The 13,094-nt window shown below is 43.6% G+C and overlaps 1 protein-coding gene across 9 annotated transcripts in view; it reads right to left on the bottom strand.

The window, feature by feature from the left end:
• GSG1 (germ cell associated 1) overlaps window positions 1-13,094 on the bottom strand; it is an 88,842-nt gene that overhangs the window by 1,999 nt on the left and 73,749 nt on the right. The window contains exons 1-6 of one of the 9 annotated variants that reach the window (XM_068668974.1): window positions 12,599-13,073; window positions 8,498-11,609; window positions 5,578-5,896; window positions 3,031-3,078; window positions 701-853; window positions 256-367 (exon numbers count right to left, since the gene is read on the bottom strand). In XM_068668974.1, coding sequence (XP_068525075.1) covers window positions 256-367; window positions 701-853; window positions 3,031-3,078; window positions 5,578-5,896 — 632 coding nt within the window. In that variant the 5' untranslated portion in view covers window positions 8,498-11,609; window positions 12,599-13,073. Of the gene's footprint in view, window positions 1-255; window positions 368-700; window positions 854-3,030; window positions 3,079-5,577; window positions 5,897-6,162; window positions 8,001-8,497; window positions 11,610-11,711; window positions 12,551-12,593; window positions 13,074-13,094 lie in introns of those variants that run through there. The other 8 variants (XM_068668977.1, XM_068668972.1, XM_068668978.1 and 5 more) reach the window with 8 other exon arrangements.

Raw genomic sequence — 13,094 nt, forward strand, 5'->3', positions numbered from 1 at the left:
CCTGATTAGTCAGCAGGTTAGAAGGTAATTGTTGAGGTGTGACTCCATTGTTTTAGGAGTCCTTGGTAACTACTCATTTAAGTAACTCAGTAACTATTTGTTAAAGCAGGCAATGAGGCAAAGGCAGGAGATTTAGCAGTGTGAGAACTATGGTACACCTGTCTTTGGAAGCACAAACAGTCTAGAAGAGGAAGAGTTTTGCCGAGGTATGGTATGGCTGAAGACCAAGTGAAGATGGTTTTAGAGCTCACATACTAGAAAGCCCAGCCGTAGTCCCATGAGTGTGGTCTCCAGTCCTCTGGTCCCAGATTAACCGTGGCTTGGAAGACTTGAGTGTACATCATGTGTGCCACCATCCCAAGGAGACCTGATGGGAGAAGACAGGAAAGAAAGGAAGTTATGGCAAGAGCCTGAGCTGTACTTTTCAGCCTTGTGTGGGAGGGGGCATTCCTGCTGCTGTGCATGGCCAGAAGCTGGAACACCACCTCTGCAGGGCTGCACCTACACCATCATCTCCTTGCAGTTCCCCATCACTGTTTCTTCCTGCTCATGTTCTCTTCAGCCACATGCTTTTTACTGCCCTTTTCACTTTGATTCTCATCAGCTGAGGTGAGTGAATGTGAGAGGCTCTCAGTGTTTTATGTGTTTTTTTCTGCCCACATGTACCTGTTGCTACCGTGCCTTAGGGTAACACACTTACCTGACAGCACTGAGGAGACAGCAGCAAAGGCATTGAGCTTCAGACCACAGACAGGATTGCCAGTATGCAGCATTTCCACCATCAGGAGGATGAAGCTGATGAGCAGCAGGCTGATGTACAGCATCTCTGACCCCAGTGACAACCACAGGATTCCTGCCAGGAATCAGAAACCCCTCATATCAGTGCCAGGTGGCTTGTTTGAGGGAGAGTACTCCCCCTTCACAACCCAAACCTGAAAGGATGTCTGTTGGAAAGAAGGGAGAGAAGGAAAACAACCAGCCCCCAACAGCAATCCCCCCAGCTTGTGAGCAAGGGCTTGAAAGATGCTGAAGGGGACAGAGAATCTGCCACAGAAGATGGCTTGACTGCAAAAGATGAGAGGACCTAAAACAGCTATCTGTATATAAGGCAGCATTATTCACAAACAGCGATGAAGAAGCCATGAGAGGAAAGATGGAGGCAATGCCACCAAGTATTAGCACAAGACCTAGCAGTCATAGGCAGGCCGCAAACATCTCAGCTGGACGTTGAAAGGTTCTTACCCATTAGTGCAGTGACATACAGAGCAGATTTATAATCACAACAGTGGAACAAAATTAATTTCAATCTGGAGCTCATCTGGTTAAGAAAAGAACTGCATGGTACATCCATGGTGATAGCTGGGACCTGGGGCTCTGGAATTCACAAAGCCCCAGGCAGGCCTGTATTTCTCGCTGAAACCCCAATTTGAAAATGCATTCCTGGGGGTGGATACCCAGCTAGAACAGTAACATTCATCACCCGCCCTGCTGCTTAAATGGAGAGCAGGTAAGGTTCGTGCTGGGTTTATCAGTGGGACATGACTGATAGCACAGTTCTTAGCACGGCTCACTGTGTGCCAGGACTTGGAGCTGAGCAGGGAAAGGCACTCTAACGCTGGGCTCTGGAAGGGTGTGGGAGTCACTGAAAAAGGCAAGTGAAGAAGCACTGTGGGCATTACTGTTAGCAACCATTAATGGCCTTAGAGGAGCCATTCCACTGGGAAAACAAATGTGAAGAAAACCCTCATTAGTGGGGTACTGACTCGACTCCTTAGCATCATTATTCCCATGGAGTCACCCAGCTCTTCAACAGCAACTGCTGGGACGCGTTCCCAGCTTAGAGGAGCTGCTCCGCAGGCCCGGGCCATCCTGAGGTGATGCTGTGTGCAGGAGGGGGTGAAGGCAACTGGTGGAGCTGTTACACTGGGAGTGTTGCTCACAGTGATCTTCCAATTAATTTTGAAGAGCTCAGTGTCGTACACAACTGGGACTTTCTTTCAGATTTGTGTTGAAATGAGGCAAGGAGCAGTAGGAGGAGTGTGAGGGGGGACAGACAGATAGATTTACAAAGATGTATACTTTGGTTGCATAAACCTATTCTCTTAGGAAAACTGGCTATAGGGAAGACACTGGAACCACTAGAGCCAGAGACCTGGCCAGGGAACAGACCACAAGATGGTAAGAAGGCAGAAAAATGAATTACTGCTCCCTGTGAACTGAGCAGCTTATGTTAAATGCAAAAGTAATTCTTACTGCAGTCAAGTCATTCATTTACGACAAAATGGAGATCTACATGACTTCAAAATGATCTTGTAACATCATCACTATTTGATTTCTGTAAAATGCTGTTTCCAAAAAGAAGAGACATTACCCTGCCGTGCTGTTCTGCTGATACTGACCCAGTTTAATCTGCACAGTGACTCCACAGCGCATCACTCACACTGGACCCCCCCCCCCATGCCTGTGAATGCACGGGGCTTTACAAAAGCAGGTCGTCATTCTTTGCCATTGTTTTTATAATAGAGAAAGCAAGGCAGAGAAGAAGATGAGCTCCCCAAAAGCACTCATCTTCCTGGCAGCTGTTACAATACCCCAGTGTGTGTTCCAGCCCTTGCTTTAACAGCTTAACCAGTGGTACCTACACCCCAGGGCTTTCCCCTCAAGCATGAATGTCCTCTGAAATGACATGTCTCCAGTCTCCAGCCCCAGGAGCAGTTAGCAACCCCACACCACCTGAAAAGCTTTTGTTAAGAATCCTAAATGAAGTTTCCATCACATGTGTGCACATACATCCAGGTAACTGAGGTTTAACAGAATCATAGTTTCCCTCAGGATAATTTGAAGCATCTGGGAGGAAATCTTTGTTTGTTTGTTTGTTTGTTTTTCCTAGCATCCATGAGGCCAGGATTTCACACCTGACTTCAGGGACCCACCCTGCTGTCCTCACAGCAGTGGTTTTGCAGGTCACTTGTCCGGGGGGGGGGGGGGTACACTGGACAGCTATGGCATGATACATGGATTTGCTCTTACCTCTCTCTGCTGGTGGGGAAAGCTCAATAAAGCTACGGCATTTCTCCTCTGAAACACAAAAACAAGTGTATTAGCTTGTAAAATAATGTAGGGTAAGGCAAAAGAAAACCTCTCCCCCTCTCTCTCACTTAACTGCATAGCTCCAGTCACCTGAGCCTACCCACCAGATCTTCTCACTTGTGCTCTCTTTCTGACCATCTTTCCATACCTTCACGGGGGCATGGCAGGAGAAGGCGATCTCCTAGCAATGTCTCCACCTCTCTCTAGGAGGTGGCCTTTCTAGAAAAATTTCAGCAATCTGTAAATGAGCCTCTAGTAAATATATAAATCTGTTGCTACAAATCCACCACATTACTACAAGACTTCGATGACTGTTGCTCAGGCCAATTAAGGTGTAGCTTGTAACACCATAGACCGAGCACTGCTGCTGAGTACATGCACTTCTACTCACCTCAGGCTCAAGCAAAGCAATTTACAACTCTGATTTCCCAAGAAGAATAAAAAAAAATCTTTCCTGTGAAGTTCTCCTGTGATAGAGAATCACACAGAAGTAAAGTCTTCTGTCCTCACATTTTAGGAATGCTATTTAGACAAATTCTTTTGTTTGTGTTTGCTTTGGCTTTTTATAGTGGCCAGATGCAAACTGTTATCTCAGCTGAGAGTCCACCATTATTATGTGTAAGTCTTTCTTAGCACTACTCTATACTGCATTTGAGGGTTCTGTCCTCTACATGGCATGGCATTTTCTCCCAGAAAATACTAGCCTGCAGCTTTTTTTGTAAGAATCTCATTTCCTCGATGTCTATCCCCAATTCTAATCTCTCCCAATCCCCTATATTACTTCTATCATCCATGGCTCTCAGGATGCTACCCAGTTTAGTGCCATCTGCAGTCATCATTAACTTGCTGTTTGCTACTTCACCTAGAACTTTAATGAGGTTCTTCATAATGGCTCATCTAAAGCTGATCCTGAGATTAGCCTGAATAATGAAATCCTTTCTCCAGCTCAACTCAAACTCCTTTTGCTGATCATAGCCCCTTTTTTAGTTGTTGTTGTCTCTGCACTTGCTTCCAAGACCCACAGCAGTGGGTGGCTTGTACTCAATTCAGAGGCAGCTGGGGACCAAGGCTGTCTCTGTACTCTACCCCATGCTCTGCTGCAATCCAGATGTAACCTGCTCTCAGCATTCCTTCAGGCATTGAGGTTATTCCAGGACTGCCTGGTGGCCAGACAATTCTTTCAGAGAAAGCTGTCAAATGATGTAGTCCCATTTCCATAAGCACCATGGAAACACACTCCAGCCCAAACCAGTCCCAAATAAACACACCTCCTTCCACAGCATATCTGGAAATGCTCATAATGAAGCAATCTTCTCACTAGGACATGAGAGTTTCAAGCACTTTCCTGCTCCTGTCTCTTCTGTCTGCCTTTATTCATCTTTATTTACTTTTGTAATTTTCAAACTCTGACAGCAACAGATAAGAAAGCAAGAAATACTATACTAGAGTGGTTGGTCAGTTAAAAGAAGATGAGATGCTTATGCTTGGGGAGAACTGAAGGGAGGGCAGTAGGCTCAGGGGAATGGGCCTGATGAAAGAAACTTTCATCATTGCATCTTTAGTTACAAATCTCTCTGTTGGCCACCTTCTGGGTCAGTTCTGATCCCTGATGTGTGAAGCAGGCTGTAAACAGCATCTGTGCACTGTAGAGTTTCCACCTGTACTGGTGTGGCACCGGTTCCTGCAGAAGGCCTTCAGCAGGGCTTGGAAGAAGCAAATCAAGGGTGAATGGAGACACCAAGGGGTCTAGGACAGGCTGCATGACCAGCCCCTGGCACTCCAGGGCCTACTGTGACAGCCACAAATGGTCAAAAATCACAAATCAAACCTATCACAATATCAAAAAAAAATATTAAAAATGACAATACTGCAGCTCTAATCCTCAGGTCAATTTGCATCCTAATTTTGGTTCCTCTGTGGTCAGATCCTCAAGTTTTTCCCTGCACTTATAACATAATACTTTTTTTTTTTTTTCTTTCCCTTTATTGTTTTGCATTTGTTTAAAAAAATCCCAGTCCCTGTTCAATTCATATAACTCCTCAGTTTGGTGATTTAAGGAGAATACCAACAATTGCAGTCCTCCTCACAGTTGTCAACTACACACTGACAACACTGAATAAAATCACCATGCTTCAGTTTCCCAGGAGATGTGCACAAATGAGCCCTTTAGAGCATGAGCTGAGCTTTGTGTAGGAAAGAGAAAGGAGGCCCACTCCAGTTCACATCAGGATGAACGGTGCCACCACTTTCACTTCACAGCCCCTATTCCAGGCAGAAGGGCACACCAGAGACAGACATTGTCTCTTGCCACCCCCATAAACATCTCAACGAAGGACAGAAATATAATGACAGTGTGCAGGGCTGGTGCCATCTAGGAAAATGAAGATGGCTTTTCTCCCAAGCATTGTCAGCCTCTGCTTTTCATTTCCAAACTCCAATGGAATAAAATCAAGGGAAGAAGCTGTGTCTGGCTGGGCAAGATGCTACCTGGCCCTTCCATGCTCTCTTCACAGGAAAGCCACATCCCCGTGTGGAAGTATCTGAAGGCAAAGCGGTCATCCCCAGTCTCCCAGCTGTAGTGCACCACATCCTGGGATGAAGCATTGCTAGCACCTGCATCGGGCGGCATGGGGACACCAATGCACTTGGTGGCTTTACTCTTCCCACACAAAGGCTTGGGCACTTTCTGGGTCCCAGTGCACCAGTAGCTGCCGAGCAAGGCGGTGGTGGAGAGGCTGAGAGCCAGCAGGTTCAGGATGACTGCCAGGAAAGCACGGCGCCATGGCAACACCTTCAGCAGCTCCATCTGCAACACACAAACGGTGGGACCGTCACGCCAGCCATTTGTCCCACCTCATGTTATGAACCCTAACTCTTCCCAGGGGGCACCTGTGGGGAGGGGATACGTGTCGGAGAAACACTCTGCCCTCCCCATGATGTCCCAACATCTCACCCAGCAAGGAAGGACAATTTCCTAAAAGCCAGGGTGACAGAGCAATAGCTCAGTTTCAACCACTCCAAAATACACCAAATGTGTGTGCGGGGGAAGACCAGGTGACCCTGTGGACCTACCGTGGCTGAGTGCATCAGTGTGTTTGAGTATAAGCAACATGCGAGGGGTGATCATGTTCACCCCATCTCGGAGATGGTAGGGAAAAGCTGTTAACCAACTTCCCCAGAATGTCATGTATTTCCATTAGATGGGGCATGATGAATGTTTTGTCCAACTAAATGAGAATTCTTGCTGCCAAGTGTCCCACAACACTTCTTCCAGCATCATTCATACTGCACCTAGAAGGGCAGGTAGGATATTGATTTCATAGTGGGGAAAGGCAGGGAAATGTTCCCAGATCCCAGTGAAGGTCACACTTCAAAACAGTGACCTGCCCAAGAGGGACACCCAGGTATTCACACCCAGCAGCTTGAGTTCAAGCCACAGAGCAGCACCTCCCACCTGAAGCAAGCACTGCTCCGCACATCAGAAATTTGGTAGGGCTGGTGGATGACAGTGTCTCTGCTTTCATACCAAGTGCGAAAAGTGTTTTTTTTTTTAAGAGTGAATGTTGTCACAAACACTCTTCCCAGTTTCATCTCCTCAGAATAAGGAATTCTGAAAGCAGGTTGTATACCAGGGTCCTTCGGTCTTTCTCACTCAGAGAGAAGCTTAAGATTTTAAGGTTCCTGTAAAACCCTGCACTGACTTCTGAGAACCCCATCTTATCACGCCATGGATTGATTAGATGTCATCTACCCACACATCAACTTTCATGTAATCAACGCTTACCTCTTCCCACATTGTACTCCCTATGTTTGGCACAACTTCATCCAGCTACTCCCACCCTTTCCTATTTATGACTCTTAAAATCTATTTGGCCATGAATAGATTCAGTTTGTACAGACATTGCCTGCTTCTGGGCCTCTTCACATAACTTCTGTTGACTCACCCAACATTGAATGTGTGAGAAAGGCCCAGCACACTGTGGACACCACTATAAATAAATGATAAATAAATGATTGCATTGTTTGTGACAGTCTTACAGGATACAGCCAAAAGTAGTGCAGTTAGAAGCATTTGTTAGAACCAGCAAGCTCAGAAATGTGGTCAATAAAGATGGTGCTGAAGCTCTGCTTGGAAGACAGGACTCGATCAGCATCTCATCACAATGAAAAAACAGTGCCTACTCCAGAACATTCTCACCAAGGGCACAAAAATACCCAGCTCCTGAGAAATTCCTACATTGTCTTATGCTCTGGTTTATTTCGTCTCGTCTTTAGAGCATTTCTTTTTTTCAGCAACAGAGATGCTGCACCCTGGAGATGGTACTGTCTCAGTGATACAATAACAAATAACTTCCATGATCTGAAGGCATGCTGGGTACAGTCAACTTTCATAGAGTGGATATTTGCCAGGAACACATGAATGTATGAACATACTAGATGAATATATATTATATACATTTAATATATATGAATATAATATATATATATATATATAATATATAATTATATCCATATAATATATATGGATATATTATATGAAGGTTTCTGGCTAAGGTTGGTGGCAAATTCTTCTTAAAGTTTTTTCATCAAAAAATTGGTTTCTGACTTAAAAGGAAATTATAGATAAAATTGTCTCAGAAACATGACTTTTCATCTGAAAAATAGAAGCCTTTGTTGCACAGTTTTTCAGTTTTTCTTCAATTCTTGATTATATTTTCTGTTACCACGTTTCAGTTTGCTCATACTTTCACTGAAAATAATCTTTCCACTCATAATATTGACACACACACAAAAAAAATTCTAATTTGAATCTTCAATATTGGGAAAAATATTCTCTCCATTTGATTTGTATTAGTAGGTCAAAGGCCATATCATTTCAGAAGAAGTGATAAGGAAAAAAGAGAAGAGAAGAGAAGAGAAGAGAAGAGAAGAGAAGAGAAGAGAAGAGAAGAGAAGAGAAGAGAGAGAAGAGAAGAGAAGAGAAGAGAAGAGAAGAGAAGAGAAGAGAAGAGAAGAGAAGAGAAGAGAAAGAGAAGAGAAGAGAAGAGAAGAGAAGAGAAGAGAAGAGAAGAGAAGAGAAGAGAAGAGAAGAGAAAAGAAAAGAAAAGAAAAGAAAAGAAAAGAAAAGAAAAGAAAAGAAAAGAAAAGAAAAGAAAAGAAAAGAAAAGAAAAGAAAAGAAAAGAAAAGAAAAGAAAAGAAAAGAAAAGAAAAGAAAAGAAAAGGGACTAGTCAGAAGAAGGAACTGGATCAAGGGTGCCGAGGATGTAGGAGACAAGAAGCAAATCAGAAATACTTCCTGATGAGAATACTTTCAGAAAAGTTTCCTTCCATAAAAGCCACACACTTACTGACAATAACTGACCACAGTATCTAGATAGCCCCAAAAGGAAAGAAGGTTGAATTTACCTTACCAGGAAGTCCTTGAAGTCCTGTTAATTTGGAGGAGTAATACAGAAATGGAACTCACACTTTGTCTTCTGTTTTGCTCATCTCTAAATTTTCCGAGAAACCAAACCGCTCCAAACCCTCTTTCTTTTCATCTCCCTCCTCCTCCACCCCTCTCCCCATGATTATTACAAGCTATCCCTACAGCCAGCAGCTGTTTTGTGGAAAATGGTCATTTTATAATCCACAATGCAATCACAGCACAGCTGTTCTGGGAGATTATATGGGAAGTGCTTGGTGCTGTGGGCTGGGATTAAATGCAAAAGGGCGACCTGCATTCAGCGAGTAAAACGTTTCAGTAAAACATGAAAAGATCCCAGCCATCTCTGGACACTGGCTCTTTGGGAGCTTGAATGGAACGAGCTGCAGCTCTCTGACTGGTGCTGCAGGGGACATGTGACCTTAGCTCAGAAATTAACAACACTATTGGCATCATCTAGCCCCTTGCCCTGTGCACAGCCTCAGTAGGTGACAAAGACCACAAGCCCCCAGCCCTAGGATATCTTCCTGGCCAGAGATGCCAATCATAGAAATGAGAGAAATAGGGTGCAGAAAGTTCATGCAACTGCATCTGCTCTGAGGACTGCGGTTTCAGACCCTAAAGAGATATCAATCCAGCGTTCCCCTTGGGAACTGGAGTTTTAATGAAAAAAGAAGCCCATTAGCAGAAGCGGTGCTGAGTGACACTGTGGCATCACCACAGGGACAGAGGTCTGTGAAACAGTGACAAGTCAAGCCCAGAACTCAAAGGATGCTGTCCCTCGTAGTGGCAGCCTTTAACAAGGCATAAAGTTCACCAGGAATTTCAGCTCCCAGCAGCTTCACATTGGATGGATTTGGGAAGCTAGTAAGAGAGACAGAAAGATTCACATTCATTCAAAGTCCCCTCTGTGCTCTTGTCCTAAAAGTGTAAAGGTCCTACTGTACTTAAGGGTTTTGTAACAGCTTGTTTGGCATCAGAACAGCAAGTAAGAATGGCATCACCTCTCATGAGAAAGAGCAGTCACTAGAGGACATGGAGCTGTACCACACCGAATCGAAGTACAAGGGAGAGGAGCATCCCAAAGGTGCACACCGCACCATGCCCACAGGACCCCACAGCTTTGCTCAGTGCTGTGGTGAGGTTCCTACTGCTGCAGGAAGTGAGCGAGGCAGGAGGTGCCCCACTGCTCTGCTGGGATGGAGGAAACCAGCGGTCCAGCTACTTTCATCCCCTCCGTCTAGCACCAAAGAGCTCTGGGTGCAGGACAGCCCGGGGCAGCCCCTGTACAGCCGAGAGGTTCAGGAGTCTGCACATGGGCAGTGCTGTCACAGGCTCCTGACCCTTCCTGCCCTCAGTGGTACAGCTGGGAGCTGTGTGGTTGTTTTAATCCCAGCCACTGCATAAGCTCCTCTAATATAGATAATCATCTCTAAGATGGGCTAACTGAAAGTAATGCTGAATGTTTTTGTGCTTCATAGGCTGTCTGCAAGTTTTTTGATTAATAGCAAGGCTCTGTTCAACACAGATGTACTTAATGTACTGAAGGAGGTATAGTAACAGCTGATGCTGTTTAAAAAGGGAGTGGTAATATTTTTTTCATTGTTCATTCTCTCTGCATCTGGACACCTTAAGTTTGGATTCTTTATACCCAGTTGGGCTTCTAAATGCTCAAAACAAAACAAAAACTGGTTTTCAAGCTCAAAGATACATACAATTAATCTCAATACCAATAGTCCCCAATGTTAACATGTTCTTAATTTTATGCATGATGAATGTCTCATTAAAATCCAGGATGCTATGTCACTTTCTAAAGCTAAGATTGTGGCATATATATTGATGAAAAGAGACTGAATTTACATTTATATGGATAAGAATTCAGGTTTAGAAAACAGATTTATCAGAATTGTACTATGGCTTCAAAAATATATCAGACTTAGTATTCTGAATAATGGCATATATTTATCCTTCCAGAAGATGGCAATATTACTCTAGTCTTCATTTTGGGAGTCTGATGCTCACGTGTGTGCTGGGGGGAATTGACACCCAAGTTTAGACTTCTATTCCTTCCTTTTTTTTCCTCTCTTTTTTTTTTTTTTCCATTGCTGTGAATAAATTCTCTTTCCTTCACTGGATGGATGTGGGGGGTGGCTCCTTCTCTTTCAGTTGCATGAGAGCATGAGAGATTTTTGAAATCAATGGGGAAAGAAAAAAAAAAAAAGAGGATAAATGGAGAAGCTTAGTGGGTCATTTGCTCTACCTTCTGCCCTGCACAAAACTGTTCTTTTTAATATATTTTCCAGTATTTTGTCAAGTGCCATATTAACTTTCTCAGCATGTTTCCATTCCCAGATTATTGTGCTCAGCTCATAGAACATCAACACCAGAGCACATTTCCTGATGTTCAACAAACTTCCCTTAGTAAAATTTTATGTTATTTCTTTTAAAATCTGCATTCCCACCTCGCCTAAATCTGACCAACTAGGGACAGGAAAACATAACTCTATCTGTCTTTCACCCTACTGTGCTTTCCAGTTTTCTCCTGTTTGTATCTGGCATTTCCCACCATAACTTGGCTTCACTAGAGGTTTTGGATGTCTCTTTCTCTTTGAACTCAGCAGCAGCCAGTCCCTGGTGACTCGTTTAAAGTTCACCCATTGAAGTGAATGCCCATAGCAGTTGGTTTCCTGTGCTATCAGCCAAGTGCTTTGCTTATGGAAACAAAATGAGGAAACAAAATGTACAGCACAATCTTAGCACAACACCTCTGTGGAGATTACCAAATCTACAGAAGCTTGAGGGTTTAGAAGTGATGCATTTTCATCCCGTCTGTATCACATATGTGCGTAAGTGCCACAAATCATTTATGCCCCTATCACTTAGGGCGTAAGTGCCCAACAGTGACACCCTCAGCTCCCAGGGATGTTGGTGGGAAAGGAGGGCAAGAAGCCCTTACCAGATAGGGCCCAACGATTGCAATACTTAACTGGCAGATTTCAAGAGGCACATGGCTCTTCGTAGCCTTCCATGCAGCTCTCCTCCCCCAGGGTACCGGGGATCATACGCTGTCCTGACATCAGCTCTTCAGTCATCCTGAAGAGGAAGAGAGAGGAGAAAGAATTACACCTATAAAATCGCTATTTACACCCATAAAGTTGTTCTTTGAAACCTGGACAAAGGCAGGCTCATACTCACCCCTCATTCCACACATTCTTCGTACATGACACTTCCGTGCTCCGTCCACCCACCGCTCCTGTTTTTGCTGTTTTTACAGGAAGACGGTCCAGCACTGCAGTCCCCTCCCTTGCTGCCACACAGAGAGCAGGATGTCTCTGGGTGGCAGTGACACTGAGAGAACCAGACTTCTCTAAGCCGGTGACAGACTGCAAATGCCAGATTTCTTCCTGAGCTCTGAATAATTCCACTCAGATTGTAACCTTTATTTAGCTGTTTGCATGATGCATTAACTCTTGCTCTGCAAATGACCTCACCAGGCAATTTTTTTTAGTCAAAGCACATTTAAAGGTGAATTCTGTTTTTAAACATGAACAGCTTACATTGCTAGACAGCACGTCTGTGGCAGAACAGACATAAAGATTGAATTGGAACAAGTAAATTCATCTTAAAAATGAACAAATAAACTTGCCATTATTTTAAACCTAACTTATTTTTCCCCCAGACAGGTCTTAGTTGGCTAGATTTTTTCCATTTGATCTGTATTATTTGAAACACTCAAAAAACAAATAGAAAGTAGACCTAGAAAAAAAAAATAAGTCAGATGCAGCAACACAGACTTTGAGGATTCACTTAAAGATTCTAGATGCCACAATTTTTAGATTTGCAGTATAAGACTAGTTAAAGGGAGGTTGCTTTTCACATAGTACTTAAACTTGGGCTATTTTAGGATGTGTTTAGCTGAGCACACAGAAAAAAAAAAAAAGTTTTTTATCAAATTTAGTCAACTGTAAACTATAAGCAGACAAGAAAAAGACAACTTTTTATAGACATCTGTAATGACATTAAATAAGACCGAGTCTTAGAACAGGGGCCATACCCCCCAAGTATATAACATCTTACCTTACCCATTGCTCACTATCTTCATCAGCTCTTCTGAGGCATCCAGTGAAATATTGCAAGGTGAGCATGGATTCACCCCACTTCTTTCTTTCTTTTTGACTAAACATGCAACAGTCAAGAAATTCTATGAGATCCTAACAGATGCTTTGAAATGTAGCAAGTTTGTCATTTTATTGATGAGTTAATTCTTTTCTCAGCTTGCTAATTCATCACAGTTGCAGAACCAGCAGGGCGTCCACCTCTGCAGAATGCATCTTTATGCATCTGGAAATTATAACATTCTCCTTTATGAAAATTGTTGCCAGTTTTAAATCTACCAGTTATGGGATCTCAGTTTGTTCCTGTACGGAACCACAAACACCCAGACTCAATGGCTGTCATGGGCTCTTTCTTTATTATTATCAAGACAAACCACTACTACAACAGTCTGATCTCCTCCATAACAGAAACTAAAGAATTTCAATCATTTCTAGTGAAACACAGAGCTTCTGCTGGAGCTAC

Source organism: Anas acuta, chromosome 1 (genome assembly GCF_963932015.1).
Source record: "Anas acuta chromosome 1, bAnaAcu1.1, whole genome shotgun sequence".
Lineage (NCBI taxonomy): Eukaryota > Metazoa > Chordata > Aves > Anseriformes > Anatidae > Anas > Anas acuta.